General features: G+C 42.1%; 1 protein-coding gene across 1 annotated transcript in view; it reads right to left on the bottom strand.

Moving 5' to 3' along the window:
- Window positions 1-24,827, bottom strand: part of Slc15a5 (solute carrier family 15 member 5) — a 96,151-nt gene that overhangs the window by 53,780 nt on the left and 17,544 nt on the right. The window contains exons 3-5 of the mRNA XM_027429932.2: window positions 23,581-23,750; window positions 10,964-11,187; window positions 5,301-5,487 (exon numbers count right to left, since the gene is read on the bottom strand). Of these exons, the coding sequence (XP_027285733.1) occupies window positions 5,301-5,487; window positions 10,964-11,187; window positions 23,581-23,750 (581 nt within the window). The remainder of the gene's footprint in view (window positions 1-5,300; window positions 5,488-10,963; window positions 11,188-23,580; window positions 23,751-24,827) is intronic.

The raw sequence follows: 24,827 nt of genomic DNA, 5'->3' as shown, positions 1-24,827 counted from the left end.
CAAATGGGAACGTCATATAACAACCAATCATGAGTAGTATAGAAAATACTTGTTATGCATAAATAGCCCAACACTGTGCTTGAACTATATTACAACAGGCTACCTGTTACAATCACAATTTTCATGGTATATTAGAGTAGATCTCACAGGTATTTGAATATATTTTGTCTGCACTTCAACTTAAATGGTACTTCAAAGACAAGAGGAATTGTGTTTTTAGTCTTTGTATGGCACTTATTAGTAGTCTTAATTGGGCTTATTTTAATCAGATAAATACTGGAGTACTGTGTCAGCACTCACTACTGAATGCCACAGGTTACATGATTGTAATCAATGCTAAGGAAAGACATGCTCATGGTGTAAACAATTTTGCACTATGAAAGTCTGAAGCAAAGTATGGCAAGGTATGATGGGATAAATCACAATGACATTACCAACTTTAGAATCTTGATAAATTAAGGTTGGCCTTTTATTGGGGAATATAAACCAGATAAATATGGTCAGACTTTGCATGGCAGAGTTCTGGAAGGTGCAGAGGTTTGTTTTTCTCTTTTGATGATCTCTCATGTATCCCAGGCTGGCCCCAAACCCACTCTGTAGCTGAGGAAGACCTTCCACTCCTTATCTTTTGAGTGCTAGGGTGGAAGGCAGGTGTCAACACACCTGGTTTATGATGTGCTTAGGATCAAAGCCAGGGCTTTGTGCCTGCTGGACAAGCCCTCTATCAGCTGAACCGTCTCCCCAGTCTCTACAGATGTTTTGAATGACTGACACACCTCATGGTTTTATTCGGTGATGAACTCGGCAGTTTATATCGTGGATTAGAAATGCTTTTCATTGCGTTGTTTCTGAGTAAAGCAAATTAAATGATTTAGTAAATTTCAAGTTGGACCAACTAGGTGAGATTTCCCCATCTCTCAGGAGTCTGAGCTGTGAGTGATTCTACCTTGCAACATTGTTGCTGTCTTCACCACTCACTTCACTTGAATATGACGCTTCCTGAAGGGAGAGCAAGGGTAAGTACTGTGACGAGTGGGACAATGTGAGAAGTGGCTACTTACTTACTATAGCAATAAGAGAAGCTGTTGGATAATGTTCCCATCAACTCTCCAACACCGGGAATCTTGTCGGAAACAAATCTCTGGGCACAGAGATAGTTTTCCAGCATCTGTACTGGCCTGCCCTCGGGGTTCTGCCGGGATAGGTTCTCAGCTGCAGCCATTAAGAGCACCACCTGTGCACATTCACTATGTTCTCCTTTAAAAGGGTCCTGCCCACCTTCCATTTCTCTCTCTCTCTCTGTTCCTCTCTCTCTCTGTTCCTCTCTCTCTCTCTCTCTCTCTCTCTTCTCTCTCTCTCTCTCTCTCTCTCTCTCTCTCTCTCTCTCTGCTTCTCTGCTTGTCCCTCTGTCTCCCCGAAGCCTGCCCCACCCTGCCTCATCTCTGCCTCTCTTTTCTGCTGCTCCTGTCCCTAGAGGCAGGTCTCTCTTTTCCTGTCCCCCCTTTCCCATTCACTTTCCCCCAATAAAAAACCCTCTACCAAAGGCTTGTCATATGGTGTCTTTCTCTCAAGCCCCCCATTTTTAAATTGCAGCATACCTTATTGTTTCATTATTTTGCTGCAAAAAGCAACATGATCAAAAGCAACTTGGGTGTGTGTGTGTGGGGGTGGAGGTTGTTTGATGATACTCCACAATTTATCACTGTGGGAAGTTGGGACAGGAACTTGAAGCAGAAATCCTGGGGAATGTTGCTTGCTGACTCACTCAGGGCTTCTGCTTGCTAGCTTCTTTATATAACTCAGGACCATCTGCCTAGAGATGCTTCTGTCTGCAACGAACTAAGCCCTCCAATATCAACTAACAGTCAAGACAATCCCCTGTAGACATGCCAGAAGACAAATACTATCAGGCAATTCATCCAGGGAGCCTTCTTGTCTAAGCTCTAGGCTGGGCCAAGATGGCGGTTGAAGCTAACTAGGACACACCCTTAATGTGAGCAATACCAGCCCATGGGATGGAATCTCATGCTGAATAAGAAGAAAACGAGCTATCAGCATCTTCTCTCCCTGCCTCTTAGTGCTTCAAAGTGACCCGAAGCCTCGTTCTCCTGTCACCAAACTTTCCCCATTATAATGAGCTGCATCCCCTGAAGGCATGAGCAGAAATAAGCTTTTCATCCTCTGAGTTGCTTGCATCAGTCATTTAGTCACACCTTCAAGAAAAGTAACCAGTGGAGGGGCATTTCATTATTTTCCATTGCTAACTGCAAATAGCAGTAAAGATTTCAAATTAAAGCTGCTGATTTAACTTCTATAATCTTATAGCCACATATAGTTGAATAATGGAATAGTACTAATAATTCTAATGGTAACAACAACAACAATAATAATGGTATAATGGCCACAAAATTAAAAAGACACTATCTTTATGAGCTTTGGTGTATTAAATTATGGTTTATCATTCATCTAAAAATAATATATACATGATGATGCCCATGTTCAAACCAGGAACTCAAAAATATATGCCCATTCATAATTTATATACCTATATGCTTCACTCATATTTTCAGGCATTTGAGTTCAAAGTAGAAAGAAATTTTAGTACTAGGCCCACTCAATTATGTAAATTGGTATCAGAAAGTATCCTTGGTTTGGCTTTCATGTCCTGGTGAAACTTGTTAATCTTCCATAATCATAACCAGAATATGGAAAACCTACCCAAATATCTAGTTTAAAAGATGCATATCATCATATTTTTATATTCCCATAGCAAAACATTATGCAAATAAATGAACACGTATGCAAATGACTGAACAAGTATGCAAATGAATGAATGAATGGAGTCTGGCTTAGAAAGAACTGAATTCACTATTCCATACCCAGCGGAGCCAAGCTCCATTTCTTTTGAAGTGTATCTAGCTTTCTTTTCTCCTGCCCAACAGGTCTTGTTACCTTTTTTTTTTTTTGGCAAGGGGATAATTTAGTTAATCAGCAACATCAAATGATGTACTACTAGATAATTGTGCCACCTTTATTCATGAGAGCATACCTAGAAGAATAGCCACGATTTCAAATACGTCACAGAGAAAGTTGATCAAATACAAACTGAACTCAAGATGCTTTATTCTAAGGAGGATTTCTAATTAAACTCTTGTAGCTGTGTTGTTGGTCTGTTTCCTTAAAGTGGGCCAGATTTAAAATTTTCATGCATAAATTTGGTAGCTCCGCCTGTAAATTTCATGATACTTGTATAAGACTGCCAAGCTTTTTGACATTTTGTAACTTCAATGGACCCTTGCTCTCCCCATATGCAACTTTATTCTGTTTCAATAGTGAGTTCACAGAGTCAAACACACAAGATTCTATCTACTCTCACTTGTGTCTTCAAAATTCAAAAGGGAATTCTGGGTCTTCTCGGAAATAATGCTGTTTTCTTGGATTTCTGCATTAGCAGAGATAAAAAGCATGTTTAAGACTCAGAGATTGCAAAGACAAATTAGGATTTGTATTTTGCTAAATGCTATTACAACAGTGACAGGCCCTACCAGGTGAGAAGTTATTTCTGGAAACTTGTGCTCTAAAGATCTCTGTGTGGATAACCATAGTCACTTTGATGATTTTAGTCACCTTGAGTTCTAGCCCAAACCAAACACCCTCTGCTCTGGTTGGTGGAATCATGCTCATGGGTTTGAGGAATACCAGGAAACACACAGGAAGCTGTGAGTCCTGTACAGAGAAACAGCAGGAAGAGTTCATGGTTGAAGACCACAGCCCCGGGTCCTTAAAGAGAGACAAAGCAGGTCAACCAGCTGGAAGAAGAAACCTGCACTCTGCCCTTGACTCTTGCAAAGGAATCATGTCTCAACTATCAATTACCATGTTCATTTGTCCTGTGTGTTATTTCCCAGGAGTTTCCTTTTTTTTTTTTTTTTTTTTTTGTCTATCAAAGGACAAATGGTGTCCCCCGCAAATGATAGCCCATCATCACTAATGCTTATAAAACTTCCACTGAGTTCTTCCACTGAAATCGTTGCTATTCTTCTAGGTATGCTCTCATGAATAAAGGTGGCACAATTATCTAGAACATCATTTGATGTTGCTGAGGTCAGGTATTCTGGGCACCTATGGCATGTCCGGTGCTTTCAAGCCTCACATAGCAAAGCGACTCAAGATTTATGTAAGTTATGCCCCTCAAAGAAATCCCAAACAAGTAAAGTGCAGACAGTAGCAGTTCGGTGGCAGAGAACATGCTGGCTTCCCTGTTGCACCTGCCCTGAGGTTCCCTGACAATGCCTTACTGAGCATGGTTGGAAGTACACACCATCAGTGGCTTTTTCTCCATTAACCAGATGGATTTTATTTTATGGCTTAATGTGTATGTCCTAAGGAAGCTGTCTTAAATTGTTCTACTGCAGAAACCCTTTGAAAATCATTGCGATACCCCTTACTAACTGAAGAATTACTATGTAGGGGCTGTGAATCAGACAACTCATTTTTCCTCTTTCAGGGTTGGAGACGGAACTTGTGACTTTATTCATGGTAGGCGAGCACTTTAGAGCCGTATCTCCACATTCACAGTACTAATTCTTAATAAATTTTGTTACTGGTTTAGAAATTAAAACTATTAATTTTTTAGAGATTCACTAAGCACCTTCTCCTTTTAAGAACACATTAGGGACTAATTTAGGAGTGAGGACGGCCCTACTGAAGGAATGTCCATCTAGTGGTGTTTGGAATTTCATTGTCTCTTTCTATTGGCTGTCACTTCTGAGGAAGCATAAAAGGATGGATTGAAGATGCCACGTTGATGTCTGGGTAAAGATTCAGGCACCTGGATGCTACCACTCCTAAACGTATATATTTATTTGTTTTGAAATTTGTGAAAGCGGTGTGCCTACTCACTGCAAGGATTCAGGCATTATGCTGGCCTGCCCCTGTCACCTGGCAGAATGCACTCAGGCAGTACTCTTGTCAGCCCAGGGTTACATGAAAGGAATCATCCCCTCTTTTTCCCTGGGGCAGACAGGACTTTTCCTGTCTCCCTCTTCTCTTCTGTCCTCTCTATGTCTCTGTGTCTCTTTGCCTCTTTTCTCTTTCTTTTCCCCTCCCTTCTCTTTCCAATAAAACTTCTGCCTGGCATGTTTATCCCCTGCTTTGGTCACCCTTACCTGCTATGGAATCCACCAAGGTTTCCTCATGAGCTTTGTCATATAACACTCAGGGGCAGGTACCTAGTTTAACAGGGTCTTTTTTGTTTTTAGATTGCAAACAATTCTCTCTGAATCCTACATTGTACTTACTAATGCATGCTGACAGGAATGGTTCCACTTTCTTAGAGGGAAGTAGACGGTGGCTGAAGTAATCCATAAAGGGAACCAGAATTAATAATGGCAGGATGCTGAGGGCATTCATTAGTGCAATTGGCAGAAGAAATCCATCCAAGTTCCGGTTGGAATTCATGGTCTGAAGATAATATCCCGAAGGGATCTGCATTTGAGGAAGAGACGGGTTAGGCTGTGGCTTACCTTTGAAGGGTGGGTACTCTGTCAGATGCCTCCCCTCACCTCTATGACAGGTGACATGGATGTCCCTTAGTTTTTCAAGACCCAGTATTGAGCTGACAAAGGATCTGTGATCCCAGAGGCCATGTTCAGTCCAGTGGCATTATTACTGATTCTGAGAACTCTGTTGTGTTATTTAGTTCACATTCATAACTTTGTCATTCAGGCAACAGGTAAGGAATCAGGTCATATAAACCCTCCAAGCTCAAACTGACTAGGTTTTCATGAACATGAAAGCAAAAGCCGTCAGAAAGTGTGAAGGGTGTCTGCTTTCACTCTCGTGAAACAAATAGGGAGGCCCAGGATAGAATCTCTAAATGACAGCAAGGCTGGCAACAAAATACAATTTATTTATTATTTATTTTTTTCAAGAGTGGACAATGGGGAGACACATTGCTTACCGTGGGCTGCCTCTGTGAGCTTCCTAGAAGGGCTTTGTTTCTAGCTTCAGCCAAGCAACAACAAGAAAAGCAAGACCAACTTTTTTGTGCTTGTGGCTTCTGTTTAACTGCTTTCATTCAACACTTTATTTTATGTGTGTGGCTCTTTGCCTGCATGGTTTTGTGTGTGTGTGTGTGTGTGTGTGTGTGTGTGTGTGTACATGCAGTACCAACAGAGGCCAAGGAGAGCATTGGATCTCTCTGGAAGGTCGTGAGGTGCCACATAGCTGCTGGAAGTTTTAACAGGTTCTTTGTGGCTGGTCCATCTCGATACAAACCTCTTATTCACTTTTAAGATGATTCTGGCATGCCAGTTGTTGTGTTTCCACGTGGCTATGTCCAGTCCTCCAAAGGAGTATGTGCTCAGACACTTGATCCCCTAAGCATGGTGTTGTTTGGGGGAGGTTGTGAAACCCTGAAACATGGGACCCTAACCAGAGACAGTGCACAACATGGGGTGGGTTTTGAGGTTTGATAGCCTGTCTCTCCTTTCTGTCTGGTCTAAGTTTTTGGACTACAGAATCGATGTGGACAACTGCTTTACACCTTCTTGAATTGGGAGCCAAAATAAGCTCTTCCTCCTTTGAATTGTGTCAGGTATTTTAACACAGTGATAAGAAAGGTTCAATTCCCAGAACCCATATGATGGCTTACAACTGTCTGAAACTCCATTCTGGGGAACCCGGCCCCCTCTAATAGACATGCATGAGACAAAACACCAATGTACATAAAATGAATAAATAAAGCTTTAAGAAAACAAGGAAAGGGGGCTGGGAGATGGCTCAGAGGTTAACAGCACCGACTGCTCTTCCAGAGGTCCTGAGTTCAATTCCCAGCAACCACATGGTGGCTCACAACCATCTGTTATGAGATTTGGTGCCCTCTTCTGGTGTGCAGATATACATGGAAGCAGAATGTTGTATACATAATAAATAAAATTTAAAAAAAAAGAAAACAAGGAAAGAAGACGGGCGTTGGGGGCACATGCCTTTAATCCCAGCACTCGGGAGGCAGAGGCAGGAGGATCTCTGTGTGTTCGAGACCAGCAAGTTCCATGACAGCCTCCAAAGCCACAGAGAGACCCTGTCTTGAAAAACCAAAAAAAAAAAAAAAAAAAAAAAAAAAGCAAAATCAAGGAAAGAAAGAGGGAGAAAGAGAGAGAAGGCAGACAGTCAGAAAGAAAGAAGAAAGAAAGAGAGAAGGGAAGGAGAGAGAGAGAGAGAGAGAGAGAGAGAGAGAGAGAGAGAGAGAGAGGGCTGCCTGGTACACTAATCAATCTTGACTGAAGATGTGTGGAATAGGTCTCTATATTAATGCAAGAAATGACAGAATCTTTAAATGTCCTTTGCTCCACCTCATAGTCTCAATTGACCACAAAACCTTTTTCATATTGAAGGAAACCCCATGCTAGCTAGAAACCCCCATGGTAACTAAATCTGTACACTAGCTTCTGGTCTCTTCCTATGTGCTGAGCTCTGAGGAGTGTGACACATGACACGTGACCTGGGCATTGCTTCTCACTTTCTAAGTGCCATTAGTGGCACATAAGATGTCTTTGATGCCCAGCAGCACACAAAGCCACTGAGAGGCACACAGTTAAGGCCTGCATGCGTCTTCCTTGAGGGATGGCTTTTACAAAATGATTTTCATACAGTACTAGATATGAAGGGGGAATTCTGCCTTCCCCTCATCCCAGGACAGCCACTCAGCTCATCCTCCCCCCCCCCCCCCGCCCCACATCACAGCTTCTCACTGCCTTCCTCACTGACCCCTTCTCCCTAGCCAGATGTGCAAATCCAGAGTTTGTAAGTAGTGTCAACGGAGTTGGTGCTCCGGCTAACAAACTGACCAATAGTTTATCTGCCCAGACATAGGGCTAGACTACAGTTTCCTATTGCTTCTCCCTGTCTGCATAGAACAGGTCCTGGTGATAATTTATCTCCCAGTCTTTAATCTGATACTTGGGACAACAAACAGGGGTTGCTTTGGTTGGGTCCAGACGGTGAGAGTGAAGGGTACGTTAGCTATTTTTGCCTCTGTAAAATGAAGAGACACACACACCCCAATCTGAGGGAAATGAACGATGGATGTGCGGTTTAAAAAGAGCTGGCAGCTGAATAAGTTTAAGACTGAGCGGCATCAGAGCAAGTTTCTGTTACTGATTTCAAATGAGAATTATTGTTAATAGGGATAAAGTTATTATCGGCATGAATCACAGACACTGAAACCTGTTAACTTAATAATGTTGCCAATGTGTCATTAATCTTTAGTGAGGCGATATTAATATATTGCCTAATCCAAAAAAAAAGGCTGTGGTGTCTTGAAAGCTTGAAATCATTTCTGCTTCTGCCTCAAGTTCTGCAATCCTCCCCCTTTTAAAATTTTAAATACTTTTATTTCACACAGGCCTCTGAGTATTATTCAGAAGTAATTGCCATCAATAGAGATTCATATTCACCTTTGAGTGGCCCTAATGTCAAATGGCAACCTTGTCAGCCTTAATATCAACATATTTTAAATATATGTCTTGGACCTGAAGGTCAATAATTGCTACTAAATTTAAAATATGGAATTCTGGGATGTTTTATTCCTGGTACTTTGATTGCCTTTGTGCTGGTGATTATTTTATCTGGAGGCAAAGTCTAGTCTAAACCTGTCCTGATGGAAGTTTCAACCTGGAGAAGGATGCTCTAACATTTTCTTTCAATTTCTAGCAAAGCATCACTCTATATAAGGTTGGTACCTATATAGTTTTTATTAAGATACTTAGTAAAGTGTCAGAGAGGTGTTCTGGGTAATTAGCCTTGACATCAGCCTTGAGTTAGAGCAACCATCCTGCCATATGCTAACAAGTCCAAGGTTAATTAATCATCTTTCTATCCACTGGAGCCTTAGACATTTATTTATTTTAAAGACAAGGTCTCAGTGTACAGCCCAGTATCCAGGCTAGCCTTGAACTTACTATATATCCCAGGCTGGCATTGAACCCATAGCAATTCTCCTGCTTCAGCTTCCCCAACGCAGTGCTGTTATACACATGAGTCATTACACTAGCTGCTAAGTCTCTGATGTGTGGAAATCACAGGGGCTGTGCAGACTTTCTGTGTGTTATTCTACGGGGGTAACATGAGACATTCAGAAACCAAGTTGGTGACATGGCTCAGCTGCTCTGGCGCTTGCCACTGACTGACCTTCACAGTCTGAGTGTGATCTCAGGAACCTACATGGCAACAGGTGAGAACTGAGTCCTGCACATTGTCTTTGACCCCGCCTCCCACCACCCCCAGGTCATGACAGGCATACCCCTCCCCCATCAAGTAAATGGAGATATTTGGGACTCATCTTTAAGAAGCTGTGGTGAACAATAAACAATCAATAAATACTTGAATTTTTTTCTCCAGTAAACTGGGCATTTATTTCCTTAAAATTTAGCTTATCAACTTTTTCTTACTTGCATAGTCCACTCATGTTCCTTTAAATAACACCTTGCCCATAAAAAGATAGTTCATTCAGTGTGTGTGTGTGTGTGTGTGTGTGTGTGTGTGTGTGTGTGGAGAGAGAGAGAGAGAGAGAGAGAGAGAGAGAGAGAGAGAGAGAGAGAAGTAGATGGTCACTGGATGGAAGATGAAAGGGACAGAGAGGTGTGGGAGGGGACAAAAGTAGGCAATGTGGGGTGTGACTAAAGCCAAATCTACCAAAATGTGTTGTACTTGTATCAAAATACAAAATACAGACTGTTTCACAGAAAAGACTCAAACTGAGTGTAGAGAGATACAACTTGCTGCTTCACCGTGAAGAAAAGGAGTTAGTAATGGGTGCTTTGAGTACAGAAGGTTTTAGGGCTAGCTATGGACTGCTCAGTAGTTCAGTGCTCATTACTTTCACAGGTCTAGGTGCCTCTCTAGCAATGACCATGAAAGTGAAGAAGGCTTCTGCTGTGTCTTTTTTGATGCCTGCTACTAGTTGTACAACCAGGAGTACTCTCCCAGTCTGCACAGTTCCAGTGCACTGTTTGGACCAGGGGTTAGCAAACCTTTCTGTCAGAGACCAGGTGATAACCCTGTCCACACCCACCCAGGGGTTCTTTGGCAGCTTTTCAGTCGCACACCTTTGCAAATGAGCAGCCACAGATATAACAAACCAATGGGCATGGCAAAGTTCTGATAAAACTTTATTTGTAAACATTGGAATTTAACTTCCATATAATTTTTAAGCACCACAAACTACTCTTTTGCTTTGCTTCCAGTGATGTAAAATATTAAAGCCATCATAACTTTCACTGTATACAAAAATGGGATGGCTGTAAGGATCGCTTGCCACACAGACTTGGTGGTCTGGGTTCAATCCCCAGCACCCACATGATGGTAGAAGAAGAAAACCAACTTCTGTTGTCCTCTGGCCTCTATTTGAGCACCAAGCCATGTTTGCATGTCTTCCCACACTGTGCACTTAGGCCCATGTAACAATGAAAAATACTGTAAACACAGGTCATGGACTGAGTTCAGCTTGGAGGCAGTAGTTTGCTGGGTGTATTGTTTACTGTTCTGTTGCTGGGACAAAACACTACAATCAGAAGTTACTTTAGAAAGAGAGGGTTTATTTTAACGCAGGTCTCTGGAGGGAGCACCGGTGAACAGTGGGGAGAACCTGGGAATAGTGGCAGGAGCAGGAAGCTGGCTAACCCCAGTTTCATCTACACACAGGAAACAGAGAAAGACCAGAAAATGGAGGGAGGCTGTGAACTCTCAAAAATCCGCTCCCAGTGATTTAATTCCTCCAGCAAGTCTCTGCCTCCTCAAAAACAGTCACCCACCAGTGGCAAATGTTCTAACACATGAACCTATGGTGGACTCTTCATATTGTCAGATACTTTGTCACAGCCATGAGAAAAGTGACTAATACAGGATGATAATGCACGAGGTGGTTTTGTTGTCGTTGGTGTGTGTCGGCTGTCTTCCCTACCTGCATAAGGCACATTCTGTAAACCAGCTGGAAACTGAAGAGTGGCAAAAGGGTGGAGAAGACAAGTTCTGTGTCTTCCTCTTGGAGTTCACTGTGACATCCACCGTGTTTTTGCACGGCACGGTCTGACCAACTTGCTCCATCTTGCCCAAGGTGGCAGTATGACAGGCAGTGTCTTTTCAGGGCTTTAAGCAACACACCAGCGACCGTCAGGAGGGAGCAATCTGCACAACATTGAAGACAGTGTGTGTTAGCTCAGACGTGGCTCATCAGCCCTCTCAGACATGAATCAAGACCCGACACTCCGAGGGACAAGAGGTGGTCAAAGCGGGGTAGAAGGCTTCCACGCCTGAGGGGTGGGATTCAAAGCCTGCTGACCGGGATAGCTTTGTGATGACCAGCCCAGGGTGCCTGACAGCCAGTGTAAAAAATGAAAAAAAGTAAGATCAAGGGGACACATTAGAAAAGGAATGACAAGGTACAACGGCAGAGTAGAGAATTTCAGAGTCTCTAAGAAGTCTCTAACATCAGTCATTAATGAATAAGAGAACCTGGGCTCTCTTTTACATCCTTTACTCAGGAACCAGGACTGCTCTGTAAAATATAAATAACCCTTATTTTCCTTGGCAGGTAGGGCTTGGTTCTTGTATTTTGACACAGAGATGAAGGCAAATGTATTCTTTTCTTTGACTTTACCCTTGAATTTCAGACATAAAATTAAATGTTATACTCTTTAAATGCCTTTATGAATGTTGACAGTGTTACTAAGACACAGGGTTGTATTAGTTGACTTTTCCAGGATTTATTTCACTCCATGTTGGTATGGAGGACGCCCTAGCATCAGAAATGTCGTATTGCCTCAGATATCAGCAGTTGCCTCGTCCCAGTTATCCGAACCTCACGCTTGCTTCTTTTATGATGTTTAGATTGTACAGTTTCTTTGTTTCTCTTAGGAGTTCCTGCTACCATGACAAGGAAAATACCCATATTGTGTAGTCTAGCTGTGCCATCTTGATTGTGACTTTTTTATTCATAACACTCGCTTTCACCAGACAAATTCTTCCACAAATAATAAGACACCAAAGTTTGGTTACAGGGAAAACAGGACAACATGCAGGAAAACATCTAAGTTTCTCTCAGCAAGTCAGCCAGAGGCCCTCAAAATACAACCTGAGTGTCATTTTATTGTGTCCAACTTTCCCATAGGAAAATCCTACAAAGAAGAATTCTAACCAGATTCATTTAGACGCCACAAAGTATTGGCTGTTATATTTAAATAAGGAATATCTATCAACATCTCTTTTTATGGCTATAAATTGGCTATATTGATTCCCTCTGATCTTTTCCGTAGCTCTTGTAATAGGCTGATGATGTCAGTCTTTGATTAATTGAAGCGCTGGGGGCCTGGTAATTGAATATGCACCCTTTCACCCCAAGTCTCTGAATCAAATCCAGCCCAAATTAGTAGTGACCAAGAATGATGATACTTGTGGCTCTCTGGTGGCCTCTGTGAAGTATCTTTAGGTCACATGGAAGAGCATTGGGATAACTGCCGACAGGAGAGCCACTCGGATCCACTGCCCTTGTCACCTCTTCCTGACCAGTGTTCCCAAGCACAGAGTGTTCCCAAGCTCAGGATTGGCCTAAGGAGATGGAAGCATGTCGGTGTTGCCAGACTTGTGTCCCCTAGAGAAGAAGTAACAAGGAAGGTACATCATTGTCACAGCCTGAACTGTTCCATCATGAGGTGTTCCTAGCTAGCTCAGTGAGCTCACTTGAGGTGTGAGAGCTGGGTGTGAGATGATGAAGTCTAGAGGCAGATCATGGGCAGAACTGGGCTAAGTGACTTAACCTTGACATTTCCCTACAGCTTTGCTTGTGTTGCTCCTCAACTCATACTCTGCTTGTCCTGGCTAGTTTTATGTCAACCTGACACAATCGAGAGTCATTTGGGAAGAGGAAACCTCAACTGAGATAATGCCCGAAACCCTCCTCCAGACTGGCCTATGGAGTATTTTCTTGATTGATGATTAACATGGGAGAGCCCTGTTCCCTGTGGGTGGTACCACCCCTAGGCTTGTGGTCCTGAGTGCTGTAGGAAAAACAGCCTGGGAAAACCATCAGGAGCAATCCAGTGAGCAGCATTCCTCCATGGTCTCTGCTTCAGTTCCTGCTTCCAGGCTCCTGCTCTGAATTCTGTCGGTGATGGAGTGCTATGGGGACATGTAAGCTGAAATAAACCCTTGCTTCCCCAATTTGCTTTTGATCATGGTGTTTTTGCACAGAAATAACTATAACTAAAACACTGATCATTCTTGAGAAAAAAAAAAACACAGTGCTATGTAGACAACAGGCTTATGGTGATTCACTTTGATCCAAATGACTCTAGGTTTTCAATCTTTATCATCAAATGGTAATTATTTGTAGGAGGCAAGTCATTGTTTTGTTTTGTTTTGTTTTTTCTTATCTCCTAGAGATGTTTACTTTTCTCACAAGCGGTCACAGAGACATTGTAAGTAGTCAACTCCTTGCATGTCTATGTTGAAAATGCAATGATTTGATATGATAGAACCTGCTATGTGATGGTATGTGGGAGTTTCCTAAGGCTCTGACAAATAAACTGAGGACCAATGAATAATAGCATCATCTGAAGGAAAACAGCCAGGCAGATGATGAAGCAGAAGTGAGCTGGGACAGTGTGGGCAGCCATAAAAGCTCTGAGATTGGAGGAGCTAAGAAGAATGTGGTGAGAAGACAAAGTCCAATGCTTATTAGAGGCCAGACTACACAGACGAAGGTTACATCCTCCAGAGCTTTGGAGGCCAGGCTACCCAAATGATGGAAGGAATGTATAGTCCACCCTCTGAAGGGTTGGAGCCCAGACTACACAGAGGAAGACTGCACCCTCTCTGAAGGGTTGGAGCCCAGACTGTACCCTCTGAAGGGTTGGAGTCTAGATTCCACAGACAATGGGAGGAATGCAGAGTTCACCCTTGGAAGGGTTGGAAACTATTAAGAGGTTGTAAGTGGAAGAGAGATAGCTTTAGCTCACATTTTTAAAAGCTACTCTGGAACCTTGGAACACTCAGCCCTAAATGGGATGTTTCTATCAAATCTCTCTCCTTAGAGCTCAGAGAACCCTGCGGAAGAGGAGGTGGAAAGAGTGTAAGAGCCAGAGGGGATGGAGGGCACCAGGAGAACAAGGCCCTCTGCATCAGCATGAGCAAAGCTCAGGAGAACTCACAGAGATTGGGGCAGCATGCACAGGGCCTGCCAGGGTCTGTTCCAGCTCCTTTCTGCGTATATTATGGCTTCTAGCTTAGAGTTTTTATGGGATTCCTGAGAGTGCTGTGAGTGAATGAGTGATTCTTATGCCTTCTTTGGACTTTTTTTTTTTTTTTTGTATTGTCCAATTTTGATGTGATAGTTTTTGTTTTATCTTATATTTTATTTTGTTATATATTTTTAAATGAATTAATTTAGAACAAGCTAACCTGGGGCCTGTTTTGTGTCTCAGTCCTAGAAGGAAGACTCACTTACATGTATGAGGATTTGGTTCTTAGAACTGTAGAATAAATAGTAAAAGTAAAAGTAACCCTTGAGCCTGATGGCTGATGGATCTCTGGGGATGAAATGGGGAAGCAGAAGCCAGACAGTAGATATGGTGATGCGGACAGGACAGTAGCGGCCGGAGAGACCCATAGATTGAATGGACTGTGTCTTCAGCAACCAGCAGACTCTTGTGATGTCTGAAGGTAAGGAAGAGGGACAAATGAGAAATAGAGGACAGCCACATTTCCCGGAAACGGCTGGGTGCTGGTGACATATCATGGACAATAAAGGAGGTTGGCATGGGCTGGACACCGGGAGGCACGCCTTTAATTCCAGGACGCAGAAGGCAAAGGGAGGAGGATCTCTGGGAGTTCAAGGGCATTCTGGTCTATGTAGAGAGTTTCAGGCCAACCAGCGCTACATACTATGATGAGAGAAAGAAAGAGAGGCAGAGGCAGAGGCAGAGAGAGAGAGAGAGAGAGAGAGAGAGAGAGAGAGAGAGGGAGAGAGAGAGAAAGAGAGAGAGAGAGAGAGAGAGAGAGAGAGAGAGAGAGAGAGAGAGAGACAGCTAGGGAGAAAGTGGTACATTTGCAGCTGGGTGAACTAGGAGTTGGGTTGGGATCCCATTTGAGGCACTGCTAGGTAACTCAGTCTAAAAGTCAAACGAAAAGTGAGGATGAGCTTCTCAAGACTGGGAGAGAGGTGGATGTGGAGCTGAGAGGCCCGTGGGGACCACTAAAGACTCCAGCTTGGGGACAGTGGAAGAGAAAGTCATGGAGAGAGAAGAGGCATGGTTCTTGGATGGAATCCTGGGCCTCAGTTATCATCAGGCTATCAAAGTGGGGAAATGGGTGGGAGCATTGGAGAGGAAAGCCACCGACAGGCATGTGCGGAAGGTGAAAGAGGGAAGGAACGGAGCAAGAAGGAAGCCTAGTTTCAAGAAGCCATTCTGAAAAAGAAGTTGGTAGCCAGTGTGTCTGCTGGGGCATGGCAACTGCCCCTCATGGCTGGAGTTCTCACTGTTGAAATCACCTACATACACATGCCGTACTACCCCGTGGATTAATCCACTAGGCTGAATAGAAAACTCACATCTGTTATCCAAATAATTGTGAGTGTCATGGAGATTGAGCCTTTAAGGAAATTCCATTGTCATTGTAATTCTTGGATTGTTTTTTCCACACCCAGAGCAGAAAGGGGAAGTGAGGAAAAAGAAAGGAAAAAACGAAACAGAAAACCCGACAACAACAACAGAAAGTCAACAACAACAAAAACCTCAGTCTGGAATGAAAACTCAGGGAAGATGTGAAGTTCTGGCTTAAACCCCAGGGACACGCACAGCAGTCACGCACATTCTCGAATAAAACAGATGAGCCATTTTAAATGTTTTATTGTGAACCCAAGGATTGCAGCTATTATTACTACTGAAAAAAAAAATACTTTTAGGAAGCCATTTTCCTGTTCTTTGTACCTTTGAGTCCTTGGCTCTTATGTTCTACTCCTCTGACCTTGATCTAATCATGAATATCTATAGTACTTAATTATAATAAAAAAAAACCGCCTACATTGCACTCTCCGTGGCAGAGGCATATTTTTTCTCCTTTGGTCACCTGCCAGTTCTCAAAATTATAGCAGTGGGAAGAAATGCAAATGAAGGGCCTGCTTGACAGCTAAACATAATGGAATGTGTGGTCTACATTTGAAAAGTTACCTTAAGATAAAAGGTAGCGTAGAAAAAACCCATTTCTTTAAGGTCACCTATGGCTTTGAATTATAGCTTGGAGAGATTTCCAATTTAGTCATCAGAGAGGAAGAAGCCAAAATAAGGATTATATCCTTTGCTGGGGAAAGTTTTATTTCACAATCATTGGGTGATCCAACAAAGCTGAAACCACCAACAAAACCATCAAAGGAAAAGCAAAAGCATCCACTCCCACATAGTCACTGTGCAGAGACTTTTGTGAATAAACAAACTGCTGAGGAGTGTCTCCTAGGCTAATTGTACGCTTGCAGCATATGAAATTGTTTTCTTAATAGTAAGCAAAGAAAGAATCACCTTAGCATATGATAAAATAGGGTATTGGGAAGTCAATGGACATATGTTGAGTCATTCTTTGGAAAATGTGAAAATACAGTGTTGGATATACATGTGCTTATTTGTCATGCTTTCCTTGTTTGTGTATTTGAGACGGAGTATCACCCTGTAACCAGGCTGCCCTAAAATTTGAAATCTTGGGATTGTAGCTATGTCCCATGCTAGTGCTCTCTCTCTGTCTCTCTGTCTCTCTGTCACTCTGTCTCTCTCTCTCTCTTTCTGTCTCTCTCTCTCTGTCATAGTGCTTCAGTATGGAACTCAGGGCCTTGTATAGGCAATTAGAAGTATCACTAAGATAATTCATCCTGTTATTTATATGTATTAGTGTCTATGTGTGCATCCACAAAACCATGAGATTGCTTGGTAATTAGATATTCCAGAAAAATGCCAAGATAGCTTCCAAATCAAAAGCCCCCTCCCCATGGGGGATGTCCTTCTGTATACATGTTTCTTTTATTGGTTGATTAATAAAACACTGTTGGCCAATAGCCAGACAGGAAGGATAGGCGGGGCTACTGGAGGAAGGAGTGAGAAGAGAGAGGGAGGCCTCGGAGAGACACTATGTAGCCTAGGAAGGAGTCACAGATCTGGCTGGACTCTTCTCCAGTAAGATAAGACCATGTGGAAATACCTAGATCAATAGAAATGGGTTAATAACTAAAATAGAGCTAGCCAGTAAGAAGCCTTAGCCATCGACTGTTTTATAATTAATATAGTGTCTATGTGTTTATTTGGGGAAAAGCAGCTGTGGAACCAGGCAAGACAGAAACCTACTATCTTTACCCCCCCCCCATTTTACCTTTCTCTCCTTTGTTTGGTATTTGGGATCAACAGTGACATCTTTTTGAGAATGGATGTCATTTATTGGTTACCAGGAGAGCATGTACCATGAAGTGATGACTCACAGACACAGAGGCTGTAGTTTTGCTCTGTCAACTTTTGCAGGGTTTGGGTCATAAGAAAATCAACTCAGCCTTTTGGATCCTTGGTCTGCACTCTGGTGAATAACAAACCCTGAGCCTCTTCCATATTGAGTGCATGAGGCACAGGAGTCTAATTATGGCTCTGAAAGGACAGTTTGAACAAACTGGTAAAAACAATGGAAATGGTAAGTTTAGGGCCTGCCAGGAGCAGAGATGCAGTGCACGGAGCCCAGTCTGCAAAGCAGTAATGCTACCTTTCCTGCCTGTTTCACAGGCACACGATAGAAATTAAGTGACACGGCTGAGTGACGCTGGTGAGGGAGTGACACTGGAGAGTGATTCTGCTGAGTGACAATGGTGGGTGGTGGGACACTGGTGAGTGACACTGGAGAGTGATTCTGCTGAGTGACAATGGTGGGTGATGGGACACTGGTGAGTGACACTGGAAAGTGATTCTGCTGAGTGACAATGATGGGTGGTGGGACACTGGTGAGTGACACTGGAGAGTGATTCTGCTGAGTGACAATGGTGGGTGGTGGGACACTGGTGAGTGACACTGGAGAGTGACTCTGATGAGTGACAATGATGGGTGGTGTGGTGGGACACTGGTGAGTGACATTAGTTAACAGTACAACTCATGATGTTTTGCTGCTGGTAACCATGCAGCTGAACAGGAGAGGCAGGAAACATGTCAGAAAGAAGGCAGGGTTAAGTAAGACTATCATAAAGACTGATCAAGGGAACAATAGAAATTCCCACAATTCAAGATGCAATGAAGATAACATACAAAATCAACATCAAAGACAGGGAATAACTTGATAGTAATATAGACAGGAGGTGTGTTCAGTCTTAAAAATCTATCCAAATTGAATTTCCAGTGGTTTACAGGTATAAAGTTAAAAGACACATATAAAAAGTAAAAGAAAACATGGGATGGATTTTACAACCCCAGAGTAAAACTATTCTACCATAGCTCAGAATCTTCAAGAAACAAAGGAGAAGGTAGATAAACTTGATTATGAACGTTAAATCCAAGAAAATATAATAGAACCATGTTAAGGAAAACAAAAACCTGTGCATGGAAAGTAACACATGAACCTAGATTAAAATTCATACTATAGATTAGAAATAATATGTAGGATTTTTATCATAAATAATGGGTGAATCCATATACTAAAGAGTAAAATCTTGACATTGATGAAGAGAGCCTACAAGGCCAGCCTCTCTTAAGCAACTGGTTAGAAAAGAAATGAAAGAATGTAGCAAGGATTTGGAGACAAATGGAATAAAAAAGAACCTAGAAAACCCATGCAATTCAGCAAAGCAGTTGCGTACTAAGGATGAAGCCCATGGCCAAGGAAAAGGAAGCAATCTCTCACCTCATAACCTAAGCTGGCACTTCAAGGATCTAAAGAAATAGGAATAAATTAAATCTAATGGCAGATGAAGAAAAGATGTAGAGACAACAGAACAGAAAAATGATAGAAAACAAACAAAACAAAAACCAACCAACCAAACAAAACCTAAGGAAACTAAGTTTTGCTCCTAATACTACCAGAAAAATTGAAAAATCTTTATGAAGCAGGAAGGGGTGGGAGAGAAATAATGACAGTCAAAATTGGGAGTGAAAGAGAGAGAAAAATAGAAAACAAGCAAGCCAGAATTTCAGGAGACAAGTAAAAACATCATATTCTCAGATGAAAGGATCTTAAATGCACCAAATATGCACACACACAGGCACACACACACACACACAGACACAGACACACACTCGAGAACCAATAACTACATTTAGCAAAATTCCAGGCTTCAAAATGATGGGGATGTAGGGACGGCTCAGCAGTTCAGAGTGCTTGCTACTCTTGCAGAGGATCTGGGTTCTGTTCTGAGCCTCCATGTGTGGAGGCTCAGCACCACCTCTAACTCCAGCTCCAGAGGATCCAATGCCCTCTTCTGACCTTTGCTGGTGTCTGCAGACATGTGCACATACACTCACTGTGGTACAAACATAAATTAATATAAAAATGAATAAACAAGAAAGCAGAATTAATGCTCAAAACCTGATTGCTCACTTGTGTCCTCACAATGACTGTTCTTACAGAAAGTTAAGGAGGCACTACCATGCAGTACCACACAGTGCCGTCACAGTACCAGGCAGTGACACTGCAGTACCAGGCAGTGCCATTCACCACAGTACACATGAAAGGTGATACGTATTTAGAAATAAATTTACCCAACCAGGCGAAAGTACTGTACATTGGAGAAATACAAAACTTTGCAAAAAGTAGTTGAAGACGTGGAGGGCCTTAATGGGTATCAGTAATCCGTCCCAACACTTGGGCAGTGAGGCAGGAGGATCAGGACTTCAATGTTATCTTTGGCTGTGTAATGCGTTCATGGCCATCTTATGATACATGAGATCCCAGTTCAGAAAAATAAAAGGAAATAAATAAATTGAAGATGATTCTAATAAATGGAAAAATCCTATGATTGTTATCAGAAAGTCTTAATGTCGTTAAAATGTTAACTCAAGCCAAAGAGATCAGAGCAATACGTGTGTGTGTGTGTGTGTGTGTGTGTGTGTGTGTATGTGTGCAGAACAGGAAAAAAAATGTCCTTAAACTTGTATGGGATTTCAAGTCCCTTTGAATAGTGAAAATAGTCTGGAGAAAGGAAGGCAAACTTGAATGCCTGATATTCTCTAATTTCAAAGCACATTACAAAGCAACAGTGATAGCAAATGTGTCGTTCTCAAAGCCAGGTGTGATGATGCACGTCTTTAATCCCAGCATTTGGAGGCAGAGGCTGTAGATCTCTTTGAGTTAGAGGCCAGCCTGATCTACAAAGTGAGTACAAGGACAGCCAGGGATACTAGACAGAGAAACCTGCTCAAAAAAAAAAAAAAAAAAAAAAAAAAAAAAAAAAAAAAAAAAAAAAAAAAAAAAAAAAAAAAAAGGAAGAAAGAAAGGAAGGAAGCAAGCAAGGAAGGAAGAAAACAGTCCTGGTGCCTGGAATCAAATGAAGAACCTGGGTGTCTGTTACTAAATGATCTTCAACAGAGTAGTGATATTCCACAGAGGGAAAGTGAGATGAAGAAAATGAACAACCACATACAAAAGAACGAGGCTGGATGTTTAACTCATAGTGTAGACCAGACAGTAACTTAAAATAGATTAAAGACTAAAACCATCAACCTCCCTGAGGAAACAAGAAAAAGGTCTTTGTGGTCTTGCACTTTGTCCTGGTTCCTTGGACATGACATCCACATAACAGCTAATCAGAGAGAGAGAGAGAGAGAGAGAGAGAGAGAGAGAGAGAGAGAGAGAGATTATTAGGCAAAAAGCCAGTGTTGAATAGAAGAAACTGACTGTAATTTCCACATCCAGCATAAGGTCAATATTTAGGGTATAACAGACTTCTACAAGCTGACAATAACTAGAAGCAAATGTCCCAGTTTAAAAGATGGACAGAGGACTTGAATAGATTATCAAACAGTACATAGAAGTGGCTGATAAACATTGACAAGATTGTGTCATTCATCATTTGGAAAATGCCAATCAAAATCATGCCGAGACATCACTTCAGATTCATCAACCTGGCCACACTTAAAAGTAAAAGGAGAAAATAAAATATGGAGAGTGTGTGAGGAATTTCTGGGTACCGAGGATGGGAGCGTGGGAGACGCAGGTGTTGAGGAAAGCAGCAGGAGATGCTCTCAGACAAGAGGATGAGATCTACTTCTGGGCACGTGATTCCCAGGCGTGGAGCCCTGAAGGTTCTGCACACCTATATTCATTGCAGCAGTATTTACTTTAGGTAAGAGGTGTATTCTGTTTAGCTGTCCAGTAACAGATGAGTGGATAAAAGTGTGTTTTGAACCACATGCTTGTCATCCAAGCATTTGGGTGATGACAGGTCAGTAGTTCAAGACCATCCTTGGGTACATAGCGAGTTCTAAGTCAGTGTCACCTGTCTAAATTAACCATATGTTGTGATATGTTAGATACATGGGAGTATTGAAAATGAAGAAAATGCTGTCATGTTACCACACGTGTGATACTTGAGGGGTCTGTTTAGAGGGAACACTCCACAAAGAGACAAATACTGTACATAGATATCATTCCCAAACCACAGGTTGCAAAATTAAAAAAAATAGTAAACACATAGGTTTACATTAAACTCATAAAACCACATAAGAATGTTAATAAGTAAATTAAAATCCAGAAATGAAACCAAAAGTGGAAAGCCAGTTGCTGCCACCTTTGAGGAGTGACGGAGGAATTAGCAGGCAGCGAAGAGAGAAACTCAGTATTTTGAGAAATCTGCTTTGCTATATTCTTCAGAAATGGGACTTGAAGGACTCAACTGAACATAGTACAGACCTATTTTTTTCCCTTAATGGGGAATACTAGATGCATGTAAAAGAAATCAGTGGATACTATGACTACAAAACTACAAAGCCAAGACATCACTCCTCCTCCTCTTCCTCCTCTTCCTTCTCTTTTTTTTGAGACAGGGTTTCTCTGTATAACAGTCCTAGCTGTCCTGGAACAGGATTTATAGACCCAGGGGGCATGGAATTTACAGAGATCCGCCTGTCTCTGCCTCCTAAGTGCTGGGATTAAGGGTGTGCGCCACTACCACCTGGCTACACTTCTTAACTGAAGCAAATCTCACAGTCCATCAGTTTTGTTCCTTTTGAAAAACCTGATTAATAGAGGGAGACAGGGGAAGACTGGCTGGTGGGCGCTGAGTTACATTTAGAAACAATCTGGAAGTTGGGTGTGCAGGGTAAAGCAGGGTGACTATAGAAAACAGCCATGTGCTGTGTGTTTTGTTTTGTTTTGTTTTGTTTTGTTTTGTTTTGTTGTGGAAGGGTCTCAGGTACCTCAGTCTGGCTTTAAACTTGCTCATGTGGCTGATGTGAGGCTGGCCTTGAACCCTTAATCCTGTCTACACTTTCCAAATGATGAAATTACAAGTATGTACCACCATTCCAGTCGAAGTCCATGTATTTAAAAAAAAAACTGGAAAAAATGATTTTGAATGTTTTACTATAATGAAATGTGTTTAACTTAATTTAAACATTACAGACAAAATATGTATATCCATATTGAAGTGTCACATGATACCCCAACAATATGCATGCCTTATGTTTTGATGTATCCATTAAAAGTAAGTTTAGAAGCTGAGAGATGGTTCAGTGGTTAAGAGCACTTGCTGCTCTTGCAGAGAAACAGTCCCCAGCCTCCATTAGGTGTTTCACAACTGCCTGTAACTCTAAAGGGTAGCTGATATCTGATGCCCTCTTCTGGCCTCTTAGGGAAACTGCACTTACATGCTACCATTAAACATTAAATATACATACATAATTTTTAAAAATGTAAAAGATTGCATATATTTTAAAATATAAAATTACATATGTATTTAAAATGTTTAAAAGTAAATGAATTTAGGATTCAGACACAGTGACACACACCTGTAGTCCCAGCTTTTAGGAGGTGGGGGCATGAGGATCCTGAGATTAGGCCAGTGTGGAACACACAGAGAGTTCAAGGCCAAATTGCTGTATATAATGAGATCTTGTCTCAAAAGACAAAGCAAAAAGAATCAAACTTAAAGTAAGATGAAAAAGCAATTCACTTTCTACAAACACCTTTCTTTGCTGGTGAACAATCATAACAATGAGAAGAGGGGTTTTAAAAAAAGTAGTTAACACATGTATCCACACAGGGTGTAATGTGTATTATGTATTATATATGCAATATTGTGTATGTGTATTATGAATGTGAAAGTTTGTCATAACACAGATGAATGAGATTCTAGAACGGTTGTGCTATGTGACTGCCAGAATGGGACAGAGAAGTCTGAGAGATGGAGCTGGTTTCACATGGGGAGGTAAGGGCAGAGACTAGGGACATTCTCTGGCTGCAGACTTCTGCAGTTCTGTGAGTTCAAAGACATTGCAGGCAATTTAAGATGGAGATTAAAAAAAAAAAAAAAAACCTTCCCATCTACCCACCAACCAAAGGTAAGGCGTGACTCACGTTTCTCTGGCTGATAGATCAGGTTGCAGTGCCTCATGTAAAGAGCTGCCAGGGCGGTGACCAGGGACAGAGAAGGAAGCAGGGCCACAATGGCCCCGGCCCCTGAGTGCTGGATGCATGAGATTCCCAGAAAGACTGCAGCTGCGTTCAGGTTCATGGACCAGGAGGCCCTGGAGTACAGAGAGAGAGAGAGAGAGAGAGAGAGAGAGAGAGAGAGAGAGAGAGAGAGAGAGAGAGAGAGAGAGAGAGAGAGAGAGAGAAGAAAATTCCCAGCAGTTATTTTACATAAGTCTCTGGTTGTGGGTGTTTTATTTCACACATGGATTACAAACAGGTGGCAGGTCCCTGATCCAGACTTTGCAATAGCATTTCCTCCTTGCTTCATGAAGTGTAGGAACACCACCACCCTGTTACTTTCCTGGTCCTTGTTTTGCTTAGAATAGTTGCCATGAGAGTGGATACTTTTTTCACCTTAACAAGTCAACATGCATTTTCCATTGGGAGCCTTATGCAATAAAGGTCAGGCTAGGCAGGTTCAGCCTTTCATCCCCCCCCTCCCCCCGCAGCTACTGAAGAAAGTGAAGCAGGGGTCTATCCTCCATGAGCCTGGAAAATGCCTATCATTCAACAGCAAAATAGCCTGGCCATAGTGGCGCACGCCTTTAACCCCAGCACTTGGGAGGCGGAGGAGGATTTCTGAGTTTGAGGTCAGCATGTTCTACAGAGCGAGTTCCAACTGAAGAAAGTGAAGTCCAGGACTATACCTAAGCAGTTTAGACCACATGAGTCTGGAAAATGTCTATCATTTAAGAACAAAATATCCCGAAGTACAGAAAAACACAGAAAGCTCAAGATTACCCAGTTGAAAGCCAGGTTAGGCATTAAGCCAAAGGAATGAAGCTGAAGAAAACCTTCTCCCTTCTTAATGGCCAGGATCATGAAAAAGCCACTTACCCCAGAGTCTAGTGTGCAAATTACATCTGGGGAGATACTCTCACCTCCCAGCCTTTCACTGGATCCTCATTTAGCATCAGAACCTATTGGCTTAGAATTCAATGGCATAATCCTACCATGTCAAGTTAAAAATCTGTCATTGAGGTACAAAACAACAATACAATATAATACGGTACAGTACAGTACAATGCAATACAGTAATACAGCAAGTACAGTACAACATAATATAGTACAACACCATTTACTCACTTGAGTACAGATGCCCCCCTCGTATATGAAGTTTTATTATGTAA

This window comes from Cricetulus griseus, chromosome 8, assembly GCF_003668045.3.
Source record: "Cricetulus griseus strain 17A/GY chromosome 8, alternate assembly CriGri-PICRH-1.0, whole genome shotgun sequence".
NCBI classification, from domain to species: domain Eukaryota; kingdom Metazoa; phylum Chordata; class Mammalia; order Rodentia; family Cricetidae; genus Cricetulus; species Cricetulus griseus.
Note: the sequence above shows the minus strand (reverse complement) of the source record. Positions and strands in the feature narration are given on the sequence as shown.